Source organism: Tenrec ecaudatus, chromosome 12, assembly GCF_050624435.1.
Source record: "Tenrec ecaudatus isolate mTenEca1 chromosome 12, mTenEca1.hap1, whole genome shotgun sequence".
Lineage (NCBI taxonomy): Eukaryota > Metazoa > Chordata > Mammalia > Afrosoricida > Tenrecidae > Tenrec > Tenrec ecaudatus.
In genome coordinates, this window is record NC_134541.1 from 87632195 (window position 1) to 87658082 (window position 25888).

Sequence of the window (25888 nt, forward strand, 5' to 3'; positions counted from 1 at the left end):
ATATATATATATATATATGCCAGCTCTCTCTACAAAAATGGAACTGGTGGCTCTCAAGACTTAAAGGACTGCTAGTGTCTCACTGCATTATAATTTATAATTTAACTGTTAATTTCTTGTATTATCTGCATATAACTTAACGGTTCATTTTCTTGTGTTTTATGTATATATTACTAGCAACCTGGTTTTGTCTCTCTAGAGAACCCTAACACACTCACCAAGCCATTTATCCCACATCATTCAATCCCCACGTGTTCATCAGCTAGGTTGGGACAATAAACTAGCTCAGTGAGAAAACCTTATTGTGAAGCAAGAAGATACATGAAGCTCCATTGGTTAATGCAATTAGGAGGCACAGGAACCTGCAGGATTCAAGGTTTCCAATATTCTCATGAATATGGGAAATGGTACTGCTTATTGACCACAGAAAAAGAAAGTCCCAGGGGCACTCTTGAAATGAAAAACATAACCCTCGGTGAGCCAACGCAGAAGGGAACTCAGGAAATGAAGGCTTCACTGTTTTCCATCAGATCCAAGAAAGTCCAGGAGGTAAGGGTTGAGCTGAGAGAAGTGAAACTGTTTGAGGCCCCATTGAGTAGAGGCAGGCTAAGCGCCAGAAGGATCCTCTCTTACTTTATATTCTGAATCTCCTGGATTGGAGATTCAGTTTGGAGCTGACAACTAAAACCACTGGAGGCTCCATTGAACTGAGGTAAAAGCAACTCCTTGTGGAAATGTCATGGGGAAACACCTGAACTTCACCGATAAAAGTGTTTTAAAGGGAAGTCAAGTATCCTCACCTGGCAATGCTGTGGGTAGAGAAAAATGTCTAGCTCAAGGAAGTTAAAATGGCTAAAGGCACCAGTGAAAGGGGTTGCTCTCAGTCGTGTTAGTGTGTTAGTCTGGGTACTTTAGAGAAACAAATCCACAGAAACTCATGAATAAGAGAGAGTTTTATTAAAAAAAAAGGTTAAGTACACATCAAGAAAACATCCGTACACAGTGCTGTCCAATACAAGTCGAACATTAACCCATATGTCTGCCACCAATCCACAAAGCCTTCCTCCATCTCACAAAACAGATGCAATGATGCCTACTGCAGGGGGAACACCATCAGTGAAAGGGTAATCATCTAAGCGCCGTCGGGGTCTCCACTCAGCTGCTCCACCACTTCCTCAGTGAGCAAACTTTCTTGTGAAAGACAAGAAGATACATGAAGCTCCACTGGTTAATGCAGTTGGGAGGCAGAGAAACATGGAGGATTCAAGGTTTCCCATATTCTCATGGTAATACTTGTTCACCACAGAAAAAGGAAGTTCTGGAGCCATTCTGGAAATGAGAAGCATAACACTCTCTGAGGCAACGCCGTTGTGAAGCACTGGCAACTGAACTCAGTTTTTCTTGTATCCCCAAATCAACTGGGGCTAAGAGTTGAGTTGATAGAAGTGAAACGTCTAGAAGCCTTATTGAGGTGAGCCAGGTGAAGCACCACAAGGCAAAGTTGTAGTGAAGCAATGGAACTTTCATGACAAAGAGTTTTCCTAAGAGATGTGCGGCTCTGCTTGGCAATGCAATTGTGTAACCCAGGGACTTGCAGGATTTTTGCTTTCCCATAAATACATGAATCTCTAAAACAAAATGGTTGTGGATCAGATAGTAAGGAAACTGCTGGAACCACCATTGTAATGAAAATCCAAAGCCATGGTGAGGCAATAAAATGGTATATCACAGGTAACTGTAGGACTCTCTGTTCCTTTGTATTCAGGAATTTCCTGGAAGTAGTCTACCCCTAAACTTAATACTAATTCTAACCCTAAACTTAAAATCTAAACCTAATCCTAACACCAACCATAACCCCAAGGCTAAGTCTAACAGCAACCCTAATCTCAACCCTACCCCTAACCATAAGGATACTCCTAATCATAAATCTAAACTTAACCCTTTTTTTAAATCATTTTATTTGGTCTCATACAACTCATCACAATCCACACACACATTAATTCAGCAAAGCACCCTTATACATTCCTTGCCCTCATCATTCTCGAAATTCGCCTTCCACTTGAGTTCCTGGAAATCAGCTCATTTTCCTTTTTCCCCTCCCCCCCTGTCCCCGCTACCCCCTCCCTCATGAACCCTTAATAATTTATAAATTATTATTTTATCTTACACTGCCCAGTGTCTCCCTTTACCCACTTTCCTGTTGCCCATCCCCCAGAGAGGAGGTTATATGTAGATCCCCGAGATCGGTTCGCCCTTTCTACCCCCACTTCCCTCCCGGTATCGCCATGCTCACCATTGGTCCTGAGGGGTTCATCTGTCCTACATTCCCTGTATTTCCAGATCCCAACTGTACCGCTGTGCATCCTCTTGTCTAACCAGGTTTGCAAGGTAGAATTGGGATCATGATAGTTGGGGGGGGAGGGGGTAAGTGTTTAATAACTAGAGGAAGGTTGTGAGTTTAATTATTGCTACACTGAACCCTAAGTGACTCATTTCCTCCCCACTACCCCTCTGCAAGGGATGTCCAGTTGTCTACAGATGGGTATTGGGTCCCCATCATGCACTCCCCTCATTCACGATATGATTTTTTTCCCTGCTTTTGTTGCTTGAAACCTGGTCCCCTCAGCCCTTCATGATCACACATGTTGGTGTGCTGCTTCCACGTGAGCTTTGTTGCTTCTGGGCTAGATGGCCGCTTTACTTTCAAGCCTTTAAGTCCCCAGAAGCTATCTCTCTCAATAGCAGGGCACCATCAGCCTTCTTCACCACACTTATGTATGCACACATTCATCTTCAGCGTTTATGTGGGGAGGGTGATCATGCAATGATGGTTTTTGTTCTTTGGTGTCTGCTACCTGATCCCTTCAACACCTCATGCTCACTTAGACTTGTTCGCTTCTTCTCTGTGGGCTTTGTTGCTACTGAGCTAGATGGCCGCTTGTTTGCCTTCAAGCCTTTAAGACCCCAGACGCTGTATCTTTTTGATAGCTGGGAACCATCAGCTTTCTTCACATTTCCTATGCACACGTCTGTCTTCAGTGATCATGTTAGGAAGGTGGGTATCATGAAATGACCATTTAGCTGAACAAGGTGCTATTGTATTGAGGGCGTACATGTGAGGAGGCCCAATGTCCACCTGCTATCCTACTACTGAACCTATAAATATATGCACATAGGTCTATTTCCCCCATAATTATAAGTTTACATATGTACATGTCTGTATTTAGGCTTCTATGTATGCCCTTTGCCTCCTACTCCTTTCCTCTATTTCCTTACGCTTTCCTCCTGTCCCACTACAATGTTCAGCCTTCATTCTGGTCTCAATAATTCCTCTGTTACCTTGACCTTGGTCACTCCCTACCAGTCCTCCCATCCCCTCCCTGCCACTGGTTTTGAACCACTCGTTGTTTCCTTGTCCCTGGGTTGGCCAACACCTCCTGCCTTCCCTTCCCTCCCACACTCTCATGTTCTTCCGGAACCATCGGTCCCATTGTTTTCTTCTCACATTGTTTGTCCAGCCTATCTTCTCTAGGTGGACCTGCAGATATAGTAATATGTGAATAAAAAATGCGGATGTCTTTGACAGCACCAAAGTGGGACATAAGAACATGGCATTGACAGCAGCAACACTGACACGCTAACAAACAAAAAAGCCACTGCCATACAGAATTAAAAAGATTAAAAAAAAAAAAAAAGACAGCAAAAAAACCCCAAAACACCTGTTAGTAGTTCGAGGTCTGTTATGTTGACATTTAGGAGTGTTTTCCGGACGAGTCTGATGGTGTGCCACTTCCTGGCCCCAAAGTCCATCCTTTATACTCCCTTGGGACCTCCTTGCTCTGCTTCCCCCGCTGCTCCATTGCACGCCTCCAGTGGGTGGGTGAGTGGATGGATGGGTGTGTATGTGCGTGTGTGTGTGTGTGTGTGTACTTGCCGGCTTTAACAAGTCATTTCCTAAAGGGGTGTGTGGTGGGGGTAGGGATGGAGAGTGGTGTGTGTATGTGTGTGTTTAAGCTTCACTTCACTGTTTTTGCTTCTCTATACCCAATTGACCCACCATCTTTACCAGAATGGTTTTTCCCTTTATTGATTTGATCAGTACTAAATGTATTAGGTTTTCATTTACACACGCATATTTTTGACTTAAATAGATGTCTGACATTATACACATATATGATTCAATAGAAAGTCTGATATTTAAATTCACTGAAGCCACTTGTGCCTCTCACAAAACAAGATATCTGATGTGGCAGGTACGGACTCATGGCGAAAAGAATCCTAAAAATACTAGGAAATGTTTCTAGCACATACAAAACTGAGGGCTATCAATAAATAACATTATATGGATATATCAGCAGACACTATGAGGAAGAGACAGTGGAGCAGTATATGCTGAAAAATTCAGAAAAATAACACAAACCAAAGAATATGCTATCAGGCCAAATTATATATAAAAATTGATGAATAATTGAGAGTCTTCCCGGACAAGGAAAGCCTCAAAGAATATGCTACAAGGAACCCAGCACTACAAAAGATCCTCACTGACCAGGTATGGGCAGAAGAACAACACTCACCAAGCACATACAAGAGACCGCCACACAGAACAACTCCACCCAGAGACCATCAAAGGGAAAACAGCCCCCAAGATAGAACTGGTTCAACGATGGAAAGAAGGCAAGAATGAACCATAAACACACATATGCACAACCCACAGAAAAGAATGGGAGGTAGGAAAACACCCAACACAAGAGAGATAAAATGATACCACGGGGTCCACAGATAGATGTCATAACCCTGAATATTAATGGTTTGAACTCCGGCCTTAAGAGACAAAGTCTAATAGACTGGCTTGGAAAACACAAACCCTCGGTCAGTTGCCTACAGGAGACACATCTCAACATTACAGATAAAAATAGGCTGAGAATCAAAGGCTGGAGACAATACCAGGCAAACTCTAATTAAAAAAAAAAAGTGGGGGTTACAATTCTAATCTCAGATAAAATTGACCTCAAAGTGAAAACCATAAAAAGCGATAAGGATGGACACTATATAATGCTCAAGAGCATTACATAAAGAACCAATACGCACTGTAAACATTTACTCGCCATATAAGCACCCAGCAGAATATGTCAAGCAAACACTGTAAAGGAAGAAGAAAGAAATCACAGTCTCAATAATTATTGTAGGTGACTTCAATAAACAGCTCTCTGAGAAAGATAGATCACTCGGAAAGAAACTCAACAAGGAGACTAACGATCTAAACACTACAATTGGACAACTTGACCTTATAGATATCTACAGAGCTCTCCGCCCAAACAAAAAAGAATTCACATTCTATTCAAGTCCACATGGTACATTTATGAAAATAGACCACATGCTAGGGCATAAAGTGAATCTACATAAATTCAAGCACATTGATATACAGACCTCTCTGACCAATGTGCCATAAGATTGGAAATAATCAAAAGGAAAATAAAGAAATCAAGGGCAAGCCATTGGAGAATGAATAACTCTCTATTGCAAAAGGAGAGCATCCTGGCTCAGATCACAGATGAAATTAGGAAATTTCTAGAAACCAACGAGAATGAAAACATGACATACCAAAAGTTATGGGACCCAGCAAAGGCAGTCATCAGAGGAAGTCTCATAGCATTACATGCACACATAAAGGAGAGGCTTATGACTGATACACTGGCACAAAATTTACAGCAACTAGAGCGGAGTCAGCAAGAACATCGAACTAACAGAAAAAGAAAAGAAATAAGAATTAGATCTGAGATTCAGGAGAGAGCAAATAAGAAAACTATGGAAAAATCAATGCTGCTAAAAGTTGGTTCTTCGAACGGATAAATCAAATTGACAATCCACTAGTAAATTTGACCAAAGGAAGGTACACATTTCAATAGCAAGGACGAGGGATGAAAGAGGGAATATCACAATGGATCGTAGTGAAATAAAAGGATAATTACACAGCAATATGAAGGACTGTACTCCGATGAATTCAGAAACTTGGAAGACATGGATGAATTCTTGGAAAAACAATCCACCCCTAGATTATCCCCAATGGTCATCAAGAACCTCAACAGACCCATTTCAATAGAAGAAACAGACAAGGTTATCAAAGACTTACCAACCAAGAAGACACCAGGACCAGACAGATTCACAGGTGAATTCTATCAAGCATTCAGGGAAGAACTGACACCAATCCTACACAAACTCTTCCACACCATAGAAAAAGATAGCAAACTCCCAAATTCCTTCTATGAAGCCAGTATAACTTTGATATCTAAACCGGGCAAGGATATCACAAGAATTGAGAACTGCAGACCAATTTCCCTAATGAATATTGATGCAAAAATCCTTAACAAAATACTAGCCAAGAGAATACAAAAATATATAAAACAAATAATTCACCATGACCAAGTGGGATTCAAACCAGGGATGCAGGGATGGCTCAACATACGAAAGACCATTAGTATTATTCATCACATTGAAACGAAGAAATATAAGAACCACATAATATCAACAGATTCAGAAAAAGCATTCGACAACATCCAACACCAATTCATGTTTAAGACACTCAAGAAGATAAGAATGGAAGAAAAATTCCTCAATATAATACAAGATATATATGAAAAACCAACAGCCAATATGGTAGTCAATGGAGAAAAGACAAATTCAATTCTTCTGAAAAAGGGGACTAGACAAGGATGTCCATTGTCCCCACTCCTATTTAACATCGTGCCGGAGGTCCTAGCTAACAATATAAGGCAAAGAAAGGACATCAAAGATATTCATCTGGGGAAGAAAGAAGTGACGCAGATATGATTTTATATATGGAAAATCCTAAAAGCTCCACAAAAGGAGTACTGGAAGCAATAGAGGAACATGGCAGAGTAGCAGGTTACAAGATCAACAAACTGAAGTCTATTGCACTACTGTACACAACGGACAAGGACACAGAAGAGATCAAAAAGGGGGTACCCTTCACAATAGCCAAACCCAAATTGAAATATCTAGGGATATACCTGACTCAAAAAACAAAAGATCTGTATGAGGAAAACTACAAAACACTATTAAAAGAAACCTAGAATGACCTCAACAAATGGAAGGAGATCCCATGCTCATGGATTGGCAGGCTCAATATTGTAAAGATGTCAATTCTACCCAAGGCACTATGTAAGTTCAATGCTATCCCAATCCAAATTGTAGCAACTTTCTTCAAAGTGTTGGAAAACCACATTACCAACTTCATATGGAGAGGGAAGAAACCAAGAATTAGCAGAGAACTCCTCAAGAAGAAGGACCAAGTTGGAGGGCATGCTTTCACCGACTTTCGCACCTACTATATAGCCACAGTGGTCAAAACAGTGTGGTACTGGTATAACGATAGATATTCAGACCAATGGAAAAGGACTGAAAACCCAGAAATAAAATCATCAGCATACTCACCAGTGATTTTTATAAGGGGCCCAAAAGTATGAAATGGGAAGTGGATGCCCTCTTCAATTCATAGTGCTGGAAAAAATGGATACATAGCTGTAGAAAAACGAAGCAAGACCTTTACCTCACTCCATGCACAAGAAGGATCACAGGTGGGTCAAGGTGGATGACAGATTTTGAGGTAAAACCCAAAACTATTGAGGCCATCAATGAGGGAATTGGGAGAAACCTGAGAACCTTGGCACAGGGATTACATAGGCTATCGGAAATCGGGAAGGACACAACACGGAGGAGGCACAAATTGACCAATGGGACATACTCAAAAATAAAACACTTATGTACATCAAAATAATTCTCCAAGAGAGTAATAAGAGAGACTACAAAATGAGAAAACATCTTTAGCAATGACGCATCAGACAAAGGCCTTATTACTAAAATCTACAATACAATGCTAAACTACAACAAGAAAAAAAACAATTGTCAATTCAGGAGGTGGGCAAAGGACCTGAGCAGGAGTCTCTCAAGGGCAGAAATCCAAATGGCCAATAAATATATGAGAAAATGTTCCAGATCTCTAGCCATAAGAGAAACAATCGGGTGGCCACCTAGCTAACAAACAACAAAGGCCACACGAAAGAAGCACACCTGCCTACCCCGACACGAACGCTGAAGACAAAGTGGGTGCATAGGCAAATGCGTTGAAGAAAGCATTTGACAACTGGTGGTGCCCAGTTGTCAAAATATATAGAATCTGGGGTCTCATAGGCTGAAAGATAAACAAGGGGTCATATAACCGAGAAAGAGCAAAGCCCACATGGAAAATGCACACCAGCCTGTGAGATGACAAGGCGTCGAAGGGATCAGGTATCAGGCATCAAAGACCAAAAAAAAACCCAAAAAAAATCATAGCATTGTGAATGAGGGGGAGTGCAGAGTGGGGACCCAAGGCCCATCTGGGGGAAATTGGACATCCCCTTGCAAAGGGCTGCAGAGAGTTGACGAACCAGTCCGAGTGTAGTGTATCAACAATGAAACATAGATTTTTCCTCTAGTTCTTAAATGCTTCCTCCCCCCCACCCCCACTATCATGATCCCAATTCTAGCTTATACATCCAACTGGACTGGAGGATGTACACTGGCACAGATAGAAACTGGAAATACAGGGAATCCATGACAGATGAACCCCTCAGGATCAGTGGTGAGAGTGGCGATATTGGGAGGGTGAGGGAGAAAGGGGGAACAGATGGCAAGGTCTACATATAACCTTCTCCCTAGAGAACAGACAGCGGAGAACTGGGTAAGGGAGACACTGGACGGTATAAGATATGATAAAATAATTATTTATAAATTATAAAGGGTTCAGGGGAGGGGCAGTGGGCAGAGAGAGGGAAAATGAGGAGCTGATACCAAAGGCTCAAGTGGAAAGCATATGTTTTGAGAATGATGATGGCAACATATGTATGAATGTGCTGGACACAAATGATGTATGTGGGGATAGTGAAAAGAGTTCTATGAGCCCCTAATAAAATTATTTTTTTAATTTCCAGAAAAATAATACACAAAGAACTGAGGTGTACATATCAAAAAAGATTTATAAAATGCCAAAGATATAGAGGGGCAAAAAACCCTCAACTTTATTAATATTCAAAGAAATGGAAATTAAATCTTTTTTAATCAATTAAAGCTATTAGAGATCCTATTAGAGACTGACGAAACCCATGATCGATGGGGGCAAAAACAAGCAGCAAAATGAATGGATACGATCCCTGCTAGTGGAATTTCAAGTTCTTTCTGCTGTGTTTTTTCAATATTATCACTTAAAAAAATCAATATACAAGTTTATAAGCCACAAGACGATTGTCATTTGAATAAAATCATACACACACACATAAATAAAACACTACCACCCCTGCTCCAGTTCAGGAACATATATCTCCCATACTTCCTCCATATCATAGTGCAATCTGCTCCTAGAACAAGAACTGCTCTGTCACTCCCTTGCCTGTCCCTCTGTCAACAGGACAGGGAGTGGTTCCTTAACAAAAGCAGCATCAAGGGCTACCAACAGCATTGGCTGCCAGATGCCTTTCTTACATCACCTCACACTGCGGGTTCAACCTAGGCATAGGGCGTGTGAACATGTGTAGCTTGCTGCCTTATTTCTTTGTTCAGGAATCTGCCTAGAACAAATGAAACTCTCTCTCCTAGGGGCTTGAAGCGCCTACCCGAACTTGAGCTTACTGTCATTATTTCACTTACCAAAAGAGCCTAGAAACGCTGCATATCTCATTTCCCAGAACATAAGCTGTAGGTCAAAATCTGTCTTACTACCGTCTTGTTAGCCACCTTAGATATAACACAGTGATGCCTGCTGTATGAAATGCTTCACGATTCACTTTCTGGATACTTAGTTTCATTTTCATTTACTCTTGAAACATTCATTATAGAGATTAGGGAAAAGTTGTTGATTATGCATATAGCATCAAATCAGAACCTGAGTATCCCAACTTATCAACTTTACCTTTCTGTGTGAATCTCAGAATTTGCTTCGGGATTCAAAATACATTTTAAAATAAATTAGAATTCATCACCAACTACCAGTGTTCTCCTGAAAAGGAAAATACAGTAAGTGAAGCCAACGTTTCTAAGCAATTCTGAAACACAGAGACAGACTGTTTGAGACGGCAGTGAGTGTCCCTGAAACACGTGTTACTTCAACAGAAAGGAGGGAAAATGCCGGAGGGAAGATGAAGACGTCAGAAAACTTGGACACTATCTGAATGTTAGCAATACAACTTTGGCTTTCACTTAGGAATGTGATTTGGGGAGATTCACTGGCAAATGACACAGTCATCTTAATCTTATCAGAACACTCAAGACACCCTGCTTACTATTCCAAGTTTCAACCACAAATGTTTCTTAGGCTACATATGAAAGTGCTGACAGCAAATTTACAAGGCGGCACACAGGAGCACTGGATAGAACGGCCATTCAGTACTCATAAAAATACTTCATTTTAACCAGAAAATTAGACATATTTAACATCTTTATTAATCGACATATTTTACTTATTACAATTTTAAATATAAACTTAAGGATGAAAAATGTCTCCTTTTTTTCTTTGTTGGGTATTATCATCTATTTCTGACTCATAACTCGTAGCTCTGTATGACAGAATTAACTATCCCATGTGGTTTTCCAGGCTATAATCTTTACTGGCCCAACAAAGTTAAAATCAGTAGTGAGATACGTGGCACTTTCTTGAAGAAAGGTAAATGAAAGACAAAGTTGTAAATTCTCCAAATTTAACAAGCAATAAATACTGTTTAGACCAGTGGGTCAACCTGTGGGTCGCAACCCCTCTGGGGGTCGAATGACCCTTTCACAAGGGTCATCCAATTCATAACAGTAACAAAATTACAGTTATGAAGTAGCAATGAAAATAATGTTATGGTTGGGGATCACCACCACATGAGGAACTATATGAGGGTCACAGCATGAGGAGGGTTGAGGACCACTGGTTTAGATGGTGAAAAAGAGGAAAGCCAACAAGTGATAGGCTGACACGGTGTTTTCAACAATGAGTTAAAATTACCAATTGTGAGGATGATGCAGGGCCAGACAGTGTTTCATGTTAGTGTGCATAGGGTCACTATGAGTCAGAACTGACTCGATGGCACCTACAACAATGAATAAGAAGTGTTCTAGTCTATCACCAATCCATGTCATTGGTAAGCTTTATTTCTGGAGAAAGCAAAACTGTAGGTGTTTACATAGTAAATCACCTCATGAGATCCCTAAGACCTTCACTGAGGACTTTTCAACAAAACTACCAGAACCAACCTGTCATCTAATAACATAAAATACATGAGAAAAAGCTTAAGGGGAAAAAAAACAAACATTAATCCAATGGGATAATGACTTGTCTCATCAATTTAAAAGTGGGAAGAACTGAATTGATCCAAATTTTTTCAAACAGATTGTCATGTCAGACTTCTTCCATAAGCATGATTCTAAAACATAAGGTTGCCATAAGTCCAAATCAACTTCACATTCATAGGTCTTAAGGCCATTAGGAAGAAGTGTTAGCCGTAGAGATGTTTAAACCATACCTCTGATCCTAGGGCAAGTCAAGAAGCTAAATCATTTCAAAATGTGCAAAACATAATATTCTTTTCAGGTTTCCAATATAAATTATAAACGTTATTTAGCAAAAGTTACAATTCCCTATGATTACTTGTTAAGTAGGCAGTCTTAAGTTTCTCTGGATTCTTCTTGTAATTACTGTGCTAATTTTGAACACCTCATATTTTACTTGGATGATAGTCAAGGTCGGCGGACTTGAAAGTCAATAATCGCTTACTCAACAGTGCATTGTGTCGTTTCAGATATATTATTATATCTCCTTGCTTTTCAACAACTTCTTCTAGGGGAGAAATCGTTCTGCAAATAATCAAGATATAAATGGTTTACACATATTCATCAATGCTCATTAATCTCTTTGCAAATAGGTCCACACTAATTTTCAACACATTCTTGGTATTTTGTAACACATTCTTAGATATTATAGCCAGGACAATTTTCCCAAATGAAGTTCATTTACAACCCATGTTAATGACTTCCACTTTTAAAACAAATATATTCTATAAATGGCAAATGAAATTTTTACAAATGCATACCCTAATTCTTAAAACAGACCATTATCATTTTTCTAAGAGCATTCTAAATTGTTAGGCTATGGTAACTGAATCTAAGTGATCGATTTAAGTGGCATTTTTAATAGCATCATGCATAGTCCATATTTATTTATTTTTCTATATGAAACAAATTAAACTATCTCAGCAGAGCATAAAACACAACTGATAACTCCTTCTTATACCATTCATACAGCCCATTTTCGTTTCATCCCTCAGAAGTAACATTTATGGATTATAAGTCTTAAAGGTCTTTCCATTAAGGAAAGGCAATAGTTTAAGGGTTAATTACAGTAATTAAAATGTCAAAATGTACTAGGTCAAAGTTTAATGTTGTGACTAAAACACTGCCTATTCTAAAGTATACTAAATAATGTCCTCCTTGCATATTCTACACATGTTGACGTGGAAAATTTTCAAGGTGAAGCATACTATACATAGAATAGTCCTATGTGGAAAACATAAAATATTTGCATAGTTAATTGACGTAATGGTTCCAAGTGTGGGCTCCGGAAACTGCTTGAATTCTGACTTGGTCACCCATGGGTTGCACATCCTTATAATTTAAACTACCTGGGCTGTTACTTAGATGTTTCCAAGACTAGAGAATTCTTCACCTCTCTTTGAAGAGCTAGGTTTACTCATTGATAAAAACAGTATGTAGGATTCTTTCCAGTTATCTTAATTGAACTGGGGAAGGGTGAGTGGTGTCAACTCCTAGGTAAGACCCACTGTCACGAAGCCAATTTCAACTCAAAACCACCACGTCCAGGATTTTGGGGGACTGTAAATCTTTGCACCACTGACATTACTGTTAGCAGGCCAATGGTAACCCACAGCCAGGGCTCCTTCAATTGCTATATACTGACTACCAATAAATGTTACTGTTCTCTACCCATGTCCCACCCTCCAGAGCATTCTGTTCATTTCTGAATCCTAATGCCCTCCAAATACAATGACCATCTCCATAGTTCTGTTTCTCATCAAGAAGCCTCTTCTGTCAGCGGTATCATTTATCAGTCCTCCATCTAGACTCCTTAGCCTATGCATTTTAAAATTCACCCATCCACTGATCTTCTGTCTATATTTCAACTTCTCTATTAGTGTGAACAGTGTGGTCTTTTTCTTTAATTCTTTCACTATATTGGTGGGGGTCTTGGAAAGGTGGAGAGAGAAACGTGAGGCTTCATCCACCTTCTTTAAAACTTGATTCAAATTTTTCAAACTAGGGCACTTTCAAAGAGGAACTGCAAAAAAATCTTTAAATTAAAGGGGAAATGTAAAATAAGCTTAAGTTTTATTGCCCTAATACCAACCTGTGGGACACAGAAATGATTTCTCCCAAGTTGTCTCCCAAATATATGCCAAACCCAGCTGCTTGCTACACATGGTAAATGACTATACACTTAACGAAAGCAGGGCAGGGGTTAGTCTCCCTAATGGTTTTTTTTCTGTTGTTTTTTTTAAAAAAACGTTTTATTAGGGGCTCATACAACTCTTATCACAGTCCATACATATACATACACCAATTGTATAAAGCACATCTGTACATTCTTTGCCCTAATCATTTTCTTTTCCCTTTTCTTTTTTTACATTTTATTAGGGGCTCATACAACTCTTATCACAATCCATACATATACATGCATCAATTGTATAAAGCACATCCATACATTCCCTGCCCCAATCATTCTCGAAGCATTTGCTCTCCACTTAAGCCCTTTGCATCAGGTCCTCTTTTTTTTCCCCCTCCCTCCCCGCTCCCCTCTCCCTCATGTGCCCTTTGTAATTTATACATCGTTATTTTGTCATATCTTGCTCTATCCGGAGTCTCCCTTCCCCCGCTTCTGTCGTCCCTCTCCCAGGGAGGAGGTCACATGTGGATCCCTGTAATCAGTTGCCTCTTTCCAACCCACTCACCCTACGCTCTCCCAGCATCACCCCTCACACCCTTGGTCCTGAAGGTATCATCCACCCTGGATTCCCTATGCCTCCAGCCCTCATATGTACCAGTGTACAACCTCTGCCCTATCCAGCCCTGCAAGGTAGAATTCGGATCATGGTAGTTGGGGGGAAGAAGCATCCAGGATCTGGGGGAAAGCTGTGCTCTTCGTCGGTACTACCTTGCACCCTGACTGACCCATCTCCTCTCCTAAGCCCCTCTATGAGGGGATCTCCATTGGTCGACACTTGGGCCTTGGGTCTCCACTCTGCATTTCACCCTTCATTCAATGTGGTATATATATATATATATATATATATATATATATATATATATATATATATATATATACCACATTGAATGCATATATACAAATATGTATATATATATACACACACACATATTCTTTTTTTTTTTTGTATGATGCCTTATACCTGGTCCCTTTGGCACCTTGTGATCGCACTGGCTGGTGTGCTTCTTCCATGTGGGCTTTTTTGCTTCTGAGCTAGATAGCCGCTTGTTCTTAAGACCCCAGACACTATCTCTTTTGACAGCCGGGCACCATCCGCTTTCTTCGCCACATTTGCTTATGCACCCATTTGTCTTCAGCGATCCTATCCCTAATGGTTATCAGCCAGACTGTATAGTCTGTCCCACCTAAGTAGGGCCCACTCCCTTCTGATAAGGATATTAGCAGATTGTTTCCCTGAAGGAGAACCCAGGGAGATCTAGCCCACTCAAGGCTGGGCCACCATCATGAATCTAGGGTCCACCTATCTTGTTACATGTATACCCTTAGATCTTCCCCTTCCTATAAGTGTACACCCCTAGCAAATCCCCTTCCTATTAGCTTATGCCTATTGTACAACCCCTTCCTGTGATGTATGGCTCTACCTGTAATTAGGGGAAATGCATGCCACTAAGATATATACCATATATACTCGAATATAAGCCGACCCGAGTATAAGCCTAGGTACCTAATTATTACCTGGGAAACCAGAAAAATTGATTGACTCGAGTATAAGACTAGGGTGGAAAATGCAGAAGCTATTGGTGAGTTTCAATAATCAAAACAAATGAAAATAAAATTACTAAAAATTGAGACATCAGTGGGGTAATGTATTTAAATATTTATTTTAAATAAAAAACATAAATAAAAGGACAAGTCATTTAACATTAGCAAACCAGCACAGTAAGTGGAAAATAGGTTCAACAAAAACAATAAGGTATCAACAATGATACCTTACGAGTACTATTCCCTGAGCTCAATCAGCAACCAAGCTAAAATGGAAAGTTAAAATCCTTCAAAACTGGATTCCTCATCATCATCCGTATCCCAACGCAGAGCTTCAGCTGGTGTGAGGTCATCACGCTGTCCTCACTGAGATCGCCGTCATCACCATCACTGCTGTCATTTCCATACAAAGCACAGTCTTCACTGCCATCCACAGCATTACTAATACAACATTTCTGGAAGGCATGTCACACCATGTCTTCTGGAATGTCTTCCCATGCATCTCGAACCCACTTTACTATTAACTCTATGTCAGGCTTCATGAGATTTCCTCCTTTTGTTAGTCGGGCTTGACCAGATGACATCCATTCATGCCACATCCTTCGCACATGGTCTTTAAAAGGCTTATTCAAAGATATATCCAGAGGCTGCAATACAGATGTAAGCCCACCTTAGATAACGGCTAAAATAATTTTACTAGATTTGGCCAATTTTTTTGTCATCCAATAGGTGGGCTCTGAACATATCCCTAACAAGTCACGATGGTTTTTGCTTTAAGGCTGCTCCTGGTCGTTGGTTCCAAATTTCTTCCAGCCATATTTTGTTCCATCTTCATCCATCCAGCCTTTAACATGTGCACGCACAGTAATTCTTGATGGGAAATTGATCTTTGCGGCAAGGTCTTTCTTTTAAAAATAATGACAGGACGCAGCTTAGTTCCATTAGTCAAACATGATAGAACAACTGTAAAGTGTTTTGTTCTTTCTTTTCCTGTGGTTTTGAGAAAAATGTTTTTTTTCTCCTAAAGTTGCCACAGTTCTGTTGCTTGGAAGATCAAAAGTCATGGCAGTTTCATCCATATTCCCAATATCTGCCAGGTCATAATTATAAATCCTTCTTTGCTTTATAGTAAATGATTTAGTAAATGATTGGAATGACATAATTTTTTCTTCAAGGTCTTGTGGCAATTTCTGAGAAATCTTTGTTCTTTTTCTCAGAGAGAAGTGGCCAAACCTGTTCATGAAGCGGGTACACCATCCTGCTGACACAGCAAAATTTTCAGTGCCTGGTGCTTTATATTTGTCATCCTTAGCCATTTGTAGAGCACATATGCAGATTCCCATGCATGTTACACAGTAACCATTTTGACAACACTCCATAACCCATTTACGCAATTCACTCTCTAGAGCCCTATAAAAAAACGTTAAACCACAACGAGCTTTTTTAGCGTTAGGAATCTGTTCCAAGTCAGCCTTCATTTTCGCCCCTCCCTTACTTGCTTTTCGTCAACACAGAATTCCCTACTTGCAATACTGTTATTGCTCTCTTCTGCTCTTGACACAACCTTCATTTTGAAACCAGCCTCATATGACTGGCGTTTTTGTTTTGGTTCAAAGGTATCCATTTCTAATAGGATAAAAAAAACAAGACTTTGAAAAAGAACTTTTATGGTTAATGCCCCCACCCCCCTCCGTGCGACATGTTAGCTTGGAGGGGGGGGGGGAGTCCATGTGGGTGGGGGGATGCAGGATGTGAATTAACACAGAGACCACAGGGGAGAGACGGAGAGCAGCCACAGACACATCCTTACCAGTTCAGCTGCTAGGGTATGTGAATCACTATGGGTGCTTCTGCGAATTGGAGCCATCTACGTCATAGGACGGCTCTGATTAGTTAGATGTGAGTAAACAAACATTCAAAGCCCTGCAGTTTCAGCGGGCCTTTGAATGAACAGCGGAGAAATGGCAATCACCCACGCGATAATGGGTGCTCGTCCCGTTACCTCAGTGTGGGGGGTGGGGGACAGTGAGATGTTACACCTCACTGGGGTACCACTGACTCGTGTATAAGCCAAACCCCAGTTTTTCAGCACATTTTTTGGGCTGAAGAACTCAGCTTATACACGAGTATATACAGTAAGCCTGGATTAGCAATAAAGACGCACTCTCCTGTCCTCTCTGTTGAGATCATGGCCATCTAGGAGGTGAGCATGCCACCATGAAATGTTTCTGACTTTATTTTGCTTTCTCCCATCTCTCCCATTTCTCTATAACTCTACTATAATCTTTATATATCTTAACCATACAATTGCGCCTACTGAACCCATGAGTCGTTGTGGGGAGCTGGTTTCCCCCACACTAACCATATTAAGAAACTGTTAAAACTGTTCATTAATAAAAAAAAACATTAAGTAAAATGTTTAGTGCTTATTGCTTCCCACGAACAATATGAAAATTATAATATCACCAAATTACATACCACAACACTTTATTCAATGTATTACTAACACAAAAACCAAACCCACTGCCATAGCTTCCCGTCCCAACAGGGCGGGCTAGAATTGCTACTTAGGGTTTTCAAGACCATAAATCTTTACAGACGCTAAGGAGTAAATAAAACTGTAAAGTTTATGTAACTAAGCACAGTCATAAATTCTAAGTATTAGAATGGGTTCTACATTTCTGGGGAAATTCTCTTTTCCAATGATTTTTTTCCCTCTCACCTGTGAGACCTTACCTGAATCCAGTCTCTGAGTTAATATTGCTGGGGTAAGCATAGAGTTTTTCTTCTTCAAGTACATCAGGCCATGGTTTAGCTTTATTAAACTTTTGAATTTTCACTAAAATAATAAAGTCATTATTAGTCAGATGATCTAACGTTTTCAATTATTACACTATATTAATTGGTTGTTCCTTTCTAATAAATGTGCATAAAACTGCTTTATAAATTGACAGTTATATCATATTTATTTATTATCTATTACATACTAGGACTTTCCACTAAGCATTAAGATGTAGCAGTCACTGAGCTCAAAGTGGAAAAGGACAGTGGAGAGTCCCAGGGCAAGTTCAGATGATCCTTTAGGAGAGAGTGGATAGGCAGTGTCAACTGTCACTGAAAGACTGAAGAAGATGAGGGCTGAGGACCAAATCTTATATGAACTGTTGGTGAACTGAACATGACTTTTTGATGTTACATATTATCTTTCTAAAATGGTACCTTCCACAAAGTAATTTCTTAATAAATGAGAAACGTGGAGCATATTAATCTCTTAGACACGGAAATGTTTTGAACTGAAAAGTGATAGCAGTTATGCAATATGAAAGTAAAAGTGAAGACTCTGAAATAAACGACACACCCATAGTCAGAGAATATAATCCACCTTCAGACCCACCTCTGCAATTTTAAAAATAAATTAACTCAGCATTTTTCAGACAAGTTCAAGAAGTAATGCCAACACAAACCACATGTAAGAAGAATTTTCCACTGTTCTTTCCATCTTAAGGCAAGGAAAGTATGTATATGAGTCCATCACAACACATAAAGTGCAAGGTAAGGTTGCTCACCATTTACATTCTCTTTCATGCTATACTGAAGCTCTTAGAACCTCTAAACAGCTTTATCGGTTTCTGGAAGGATGATAACTGATAGCAAAAGTTTACGGATTCATCTGCTTATTTTTAAATGAGTGGAGAACTAATCAATTATATTAGCATGTAACTGGGTTAAATTTTATTTCAAATACCATTTCCCTCTAGATACATACATGCAAATAGCTGTGCAGTGAGAGGAGTTCATTTTGGCCAGCTCTAGAGCATAAGTACTTACAATGCAAATAGAGGTCCAGTTTAAGGTAGAATCACTGTATTAAAGAATCATGCCCCCAACGTTAATACAAGCATTACAAACGCTAATTTTCTTTTAAAATCATCTTTTAGTAAAATCAGTCAAGCAAAACTCACTACCATCAAGTCAATTCCTACTCATAAAGCAACCCTTTTGGACAGAGTAGAATGGCCCTCCCTTTCAGTTTCTGAGGCTGTAACTTTCTACAGGAGCAAAGAGATGCATCTTTCTCCCATTCTAACTGCTGACCTTGTAGTTAGCAAACCAATGCGCAACTAACTCTATCATTAGGGCTCCTAATCTTTTAGTAAAGAGATGGCCAGGGGTGGGGGGGAGGTCGTTGGGGGAGAGCATGTATCGCATAACTAGGGTTAAATTATTTGTGACAATGAATAAAGCCATTTTTGTTAGAAGTTTCTCCTCTAAATTCTCTTCTAATAGAGCGTATGGTACATTTAAAGGCATACCTTAATTTAAGAAGCATATAATTCACAATGTGGAGAACAGTTATGCTTAAACCTTCAAGGGGAAAAACTGTAGAAACCCTGCACTAATTGAGTTATATTACAAATCTTTCTTATATAAAAATCTCTATTTTGTCAGCATGATTTATCAGTTATCAGCTTCTCTTAAATTAAAACCCAAACTCAAACTTACTGACACCAAGGCAGCTTTGACTGATAGTGACCCTAGAGGACAGGGTAGTTGCCCCTGTGGGTTTTTGAGATTATAATTCTTTACTGGGATGGAAAGTTTTGTCTTTCTCCAGAGGAGCAATTGGTGGATTTTGAACTGCTAATTTTGTGGCTAGCAACCAAAGCATAACCCACTACACCGCCAAGGATCCTCAAACCAAACTCACTGCCAGGGAGTCGATTCTTCCTCACAGTAATCCCACAGGACAAATTAGAACTGCCCTGTGGGTTTCTGAGACAGTATATATTTATGAGAATAGAAAGCCTCACCTTTCTCCCACAGGGCAGATGATGATTTTGAACTACTGATCTTGCTGTTAATGGGCCAATGCATAACCCACTATGTCATTAGGGTTCCTCTTTTTAAATTAAAAAGCATATCCATTGAAAATTTATATATATATTTAACAGCATATTATTAAAATACAACATTTAAGAATATACATAAATTCTCTATGGACTAAAGCAATTCTTTCTAATTTAGGGAGAAAACAATTTAATACAAATGCTATACATTGAAGAAAAATCCTGGTTTGGGGTTCGAATTTGGGTGGTATGTCATGAATATCCAACCAAATCCACTGTCACCTCCCTTGACTGATTCATATCATACAATTCTATAAAGGATTTCTGAGGCAGTCAATCTACAGAAGCAGACAGCCTCTTCTCTCTCCTCATGACTAGCTGGTGGGTTTGAACTGCTAACCCTGTAGTAGTAAAGAATCCAACACTTATTGGACTGTGCCACCAGAGTTCCTTTAACAAATCCATTCATACTCAAATATAAAAATCATTCCCTCTCAGGATTCTTAGCATATCTGTGCCCATTACCTCTTTTTAAAAGGTCTCAGGTTTTTGGTCTATTTATTTTCAACCAATACCTATCTTGTTTTATATGATGAATTGTAAATGTTAAAGCAACCCTTTAAGAGAACACTAGAGAAATTCCTTAGAAAATCCTAGAAAAAGAAATCTTGGACTATCTTTACCCAGATAAATGCTCCCTTGGTTACATGATGACATTCCCAGGATCTTGGGAATACTTGTCACTTCCTTCTATGTCAGAAATACTTTCATAAAGTTAATTTACCTGATACGTCACTGAAAGCTTGAACCCCTTGCCATAAATGTTGTAAAAATACTATAATTAAATTAAAAGCCATGGTGGCATAGTAAGTTATGTCTTAAGCTCCTAGCCACATAATCCTAAGGTCAGTGGTTCAAGCCCACTAGCCACTCTGCTGGAGAAAGATGAGGCTCCCACAATGACTGAAAGTCTCGAGAACGCAAAGGATTGGATGGTGGGTTATAGGACACCTAAATTTGAACCCCAAAAGAGAACTTTCCTTAAGCATATAATATTCACATTAAATTTTTGTCTTCCTAAATCAGAATTGCTTTAGTTCATAAAGAATTTGTTGTTGAATATTTTATTTGAATAGGATATGCTGCTAAATATTATCTTTTTTATATAGGAATAGTCCTATCCTGTCCTATCGGTTGACAAATGGAAATGAACTCAATAGCAGTAATGGTTTTTTTGAGTTTAACTCCCAAGTTACAGCAACTACCAGATGCAGTACGTCATAGAACAGAATGGGTTTCAACAGTCATTTGTTTCTGACCCTTGAATCACATTATTGTGGTTCTAAACAGCTTCCCATATACTAAAAAAGTACCATTGTTTAAAAATTAAAGTCTCATTCTTTTTAATAAACTGGATGGTGTGCTCTTTTTTTCTTTTGAACCTTCTACCTAATTTTGCTAATTGTAGCTGATAAGTACAGAGTAAAAAAGTCCATTAATAATGAGTACTGGACATGAAAAAATAATAATTTATAAATTCTCAAGGGTTCATGAGGGAAGGTGGGGGAGGGTGAGAGGGGGGGCGGGAAGAGCTGATTCCAAGGGCTCAAATAGAAAGAAAATGCTTTGAAAATGATGATGGCAACATATGCACAAATGTGCTTGACACAATGGATGGATGGAATGTGAGAAGAGTTGTATGAGCTCCCCAATAAAATGATTTAAAAAAAGAATGAGAAATGGGTCATACTTATTCCAAATAAGAGAACTAGTGGGTCCAAACTAGTGGGTACAGGCTAAAACTCCTAACACTTCTTTGATAACTAGAAAAATGTTACTTTTAAAAATGGTCATCTGGAGATACATGGCATTGAATGGTCGCAAAACAATTAGTTCAGTGGCACTGAATCAGCTGCCATCAGGGAGCAGTTTTGTTGCACGGTTGAGAGACAGAGAAGAAACGTGCCTGCTGTGAGGAAGTAAAATGGTATTATTTCCTTTGTTTCATAATAAAAACTTTTTACTTTCGTTGGCAAACATTTGTTGACAGAAAATTAGAGCTGGAACTCACTGTGGTTTTATCTTTCTGTTGATCTGAAATTAGAAAAGTCTGGAAATGCTTAGCAAGGAAAAGTAGTGGTACTAAATAAGTTCTTAGTTACAAAGGGAAAAAATGCCCAGGTCTGTGGGATAATGGGCTCAGCTTCAAACTCAGGGAAAACAAGAGGAAAATAAGAGGTTTATGTACAGAGTTTATAAGGACAGTTCCACTGTAATTCTCACCTGTGTAAATGAGCAGACATGCCAAGGAGCTTATCAGTTCTAAACCAAGGATGGCCAAAATGAGGTCAAGATATAATGTACTGGGCTCCGGAAAGGAATGCTGAACACACAGTATGAGAAGGAGGGCCGTGTTGCCTGACAAAGAAAAGCAGACACAGTGTCAGCTCATGCCCAGCACCAACAGGCACAAACACACACCCAGCACTGAGCACTTGCACGGCATGCCATGCACATGCGCGTGAGCACACACACGAACCATTTATACTTAATAACAAAGAAAACTGAAGGATAAATACCAACAACTGTTAAGCTTTTAAGGGGGGAAATTTAAGACTTAATGTCACACCATTCAAATAAAAACAAATCTGAACTTTCTTAACCACTAAGGATTTTGTTTTCTTTATAGAATTATTAACAATGGCATTTCTTTTAGATCCCTCGTGAATTTTAAAAGCAAGTTTTTAAAAGTTTCCATGTCCTCAACTCTTCAAGGTCCACAGGCATTTGCGAATCGTAGTCACCTCACCTCCCTTAGTCACAGAGCATGCAGCATTACTATGAGAAACACTGTTCTAGACAAGGGCTGTGTGGCCCCCAAATACTTACAACTTACCAGTGTATTAGCATACTGGCAAAATTCATTATAAATTGGCCTTATAGACGAATCAAACACAATATACCATTTACAATACTGGGGGCAGGGGCGGGGTAGATAGCAAACACAAACATTTGCACATAGGGATAACAGTTTTCAGAAGATTCTCTCTCTTGAGCAGTGCAGCCAGCACTCAGGGGGGTTGTTAGGGTTTCATAGGTTTCTATGGAGACAAACAGTCCAGTGGAAAGAGCACACTGAAAACATTTCCTAAAATGCAAATGCTTAGGACAATGATGAAGGTACTTTCTTCGTTCAGGTCAAGATTAGTTCACCTCTGAGTTCTTGCAGCATCTCCGACAAAACAGACTCTGCAGCTCTTAGGTCTCAGAAATCTGAGCACCTTCCTCAGGCTTGTGGCCCTGTCCTGTCCAAGCCTCTATGCACCTGATGGTGCAGCTGTGGCCAACCACTTCAGTACTATCATTCACCAGGACCCCTCCCATCTCACTTCTGTCTGTGTGCTGGTTTGCTCAACCTCTCAGAACACAAGAGACATTTCCTACATCACAAGAACATATGGACTGGGACTAGGGGGGCTTTGTTTCTTTTAAAATAAGCTTTTATTGCCATAGACACAAAGCCTAAATGCTGTTTTATTGCATTTTCCTATTATAGGCAGAGTCCAGGAGAAAATTAAAACATTTACTATATATTAAAACACATTAATGAAACAAGATGCTGTAGATTGGGAAGTAGTGATGACAAGGTGCACTTGTCTGAGGCAGGCATCCTGGAATCCAATGAGGAGCTGTGGTCTCTACACTACGTTGAAGCACCAGATGGTCCTTTCCTCTGGCCAGGAGCACCAGGCAGACATCAGTGAGGATTCCAGAGGCATTTCTTCAAAGGCTCTGAGAGCCTCAGGTCTTCTTGAGAAATTGGGGGTGTGGAGGACATGATCGTTCACAACAAGGGTTCCTGTAATTCCCACTTAGAGCTGCTTTTAAAAACTCCTCCCAGAATTTACCTTCTGGAGTAAATTATCCCAAACTTCCCATTGTTCTCGATTCCTGGGTTTACCCCTTCAGGTTAGAGAGGAAGTCAGCTTGTCCAAGACCATCAGATAAGTTGAAAATTACTGCTTTTCAGTGAACAGCTTAGTTTTCAGTTCAGGGTGGTGGTGGGGGACATGAATAGGTAACTTTCTATGTAATTAATCATATTTAATCGAATTTAAAACATATTTGGGTCTAAGGATGGGAAACATAAATTAGGCAGCTATTTTGTTACTTGAGATAAAAGACCTAGTCTTCTGATTCCACCCAAAAAAAAAATGTGCATTTTTTCTTCTATAACAGTAGTTCTCAACCTTCCTAGTGCCGTGACCCTTTAATACAGTTCCTCATGGTGTGGTGACACCCCCCCACCAAAAATTATTTTCATTGCTACTTCATAATTGTAATTCTGCTACTGTTATGAATCGGGTGACCCCTGTGAAAAGGTCGTTTGATCCCCCAAAGCGGTTGCGACCCACAGGTTGAGAATCACTGTTCTAGAGAATCACAAGTTCATCAATATCCTGTGTACTATTACATAATAAAATGAGAACAATGTTAAAAGTTTATCAACCCAGGAAATTTACCTTATTTTACTTCAAATATGAAAAAAGTACTCAAAATAGAAATAAGGTAAATATATGCCACAACTATCTGTGCTTGAGTAACATAAAGGGGATGCAATTTGGAATGAAGGGGTCTTGTTTAACAAGAATTTGAATGTCAGGAAAAAAAGACCAGCCAGTCTCATTCAAAGGAAAAAGAAAAATTCTCTTTCTAGACCAAAATTTGAGAAGCTGAACACGATTTTAGTGACAAGAGAGCAAGTATGTCTTCAATAGTTCAAATAGGTTTGCTTTATATGCAGGAGGAAAGGTTATGACATCTCCTGGCCACATGAGAGTACTGCACAATTAATGGTTCAACAAACCAAAGATATCCTTAAAACCAAAAAACAAACACACTGCCATTGAGTCGAGGTAGGGTTGGCCCTCTAGGTTTCTAAGACTCAACTCATTTGGGGAATATAGTCACATTGTCTTCCCCGTGGAGTGGCTAGTCATTTTGGACTGCTGACCTTGAGTTAACAGTCTGACACAAGATCCATGATACCACCCCACCCCTCTAGTTTATCCTTCCTTGACTAGGCAGAAAGTTCTAACTGCCTCCTCCAAGACAAGTTACATTCACTCATCTCTATGAAATAGCTTGGCCTCAGATGGACTCTGGGGTCCCACTTAACTTGAGCCCAAGAAGTCAGTCCTTAGAACACAGCTCTGCTGGATATTTGGTTACTTGTAAAGATCACTGAAAATAAAGGTGTTGCAAAAAGTGTGATAAAGAAAGTAGATGGTGCTTAGCTTTCACAATCAGAATAGTATCTGGGGTCTTAAAGGTTTGTATTCAAACAAGCAGCCATCTAAGTGAGGAGTCAACTAAGTCCACAGGGAAGAAGCACAATTTGTGAGCACCCAATTTGTAGAAGGCTATGGAGAGCAGTGGGAGCCCCAAATCCTTCTGCAGAGAATTAGTCAGATTAAGCCTCTGAAGGAACCCCTCTATCCGCAGGCAAAGGACTCGAACAACTTTCACTATCAGAGATCATTGAGCCATGGCATAATATGATACTTGGTCAGGTGACCTCCCTCTTAATCCAACCTTAAATTGCTCTAGGCTCAAACGTCTCTCATTTGCTCCACAACAGAAATTTCTTCTCTGGCTTTTTAAATATTGTTGGTGGTTTTTTCTCTTACTCTTTATTTTTATTTCTTTTTTTTATAGTGTTATTCTTTTCGGTTTCATTTTGTTTATGGTTGTTTCTGCCGGGTTTCCCAGCTTACGAAGTGCAGGAGTGGGAGCATAGACAATAACTGATGCGATGGATTATGCAGGGCCCTCAAACTCTCTAAACGGGGCCAGTTCACTGTGCCTCAGACCCATTGGAGGGCCGGACTATAGTTTAAACAAAAACTATGAACAAATTCCTATGCACACTGCACGTATCTTATTTTGA

The 25888-nt window shown here is 39.7% G+C and overlaps 1 protein-coding gene across 4 annotated transcripts in view; it reads right to left on the reverse strand.

Moving 5' to 3' along the window:
* Window positions 1-956: 956 nt before the first annotated feature.
* Window positions 957-25888, reverse strand: part of TMEM192 (transmembrane protein 192) — a 33769-nt gene continuing 8837 nt past the window's right edge. Inside the window, exons 4-7 of one of the 4 annotated variants that reach the window (XR_012787254.1) lie at window positions 22222-22356; window positions 17828-17930; window positions 9965-11886; window positions 1233-1329 (exon numbers count right to left, since the gene is read on the reverse strand). Coding sequence is in view for 3 of the 4 variants with exons in the window: in XM_075564229.1 (XP_075420344.1) it covers window positions 1176-1329; window positions 17828-17930; window positions 22222-22356 (392 nt within the window). In the remaining variant the exon portion in view is untranslated. Of the gene's footprint in view, window positions 1330-2138; window positions 11887-15174; window positions 16350-17827; window positions 17931-22221; window positions 22357-25888 lie in introns of those variants that run through there. The other 3 variants (XM_075564229.1, XM_075564230.1, XM_075564231.1) reach the window with 3 other exon arrangements.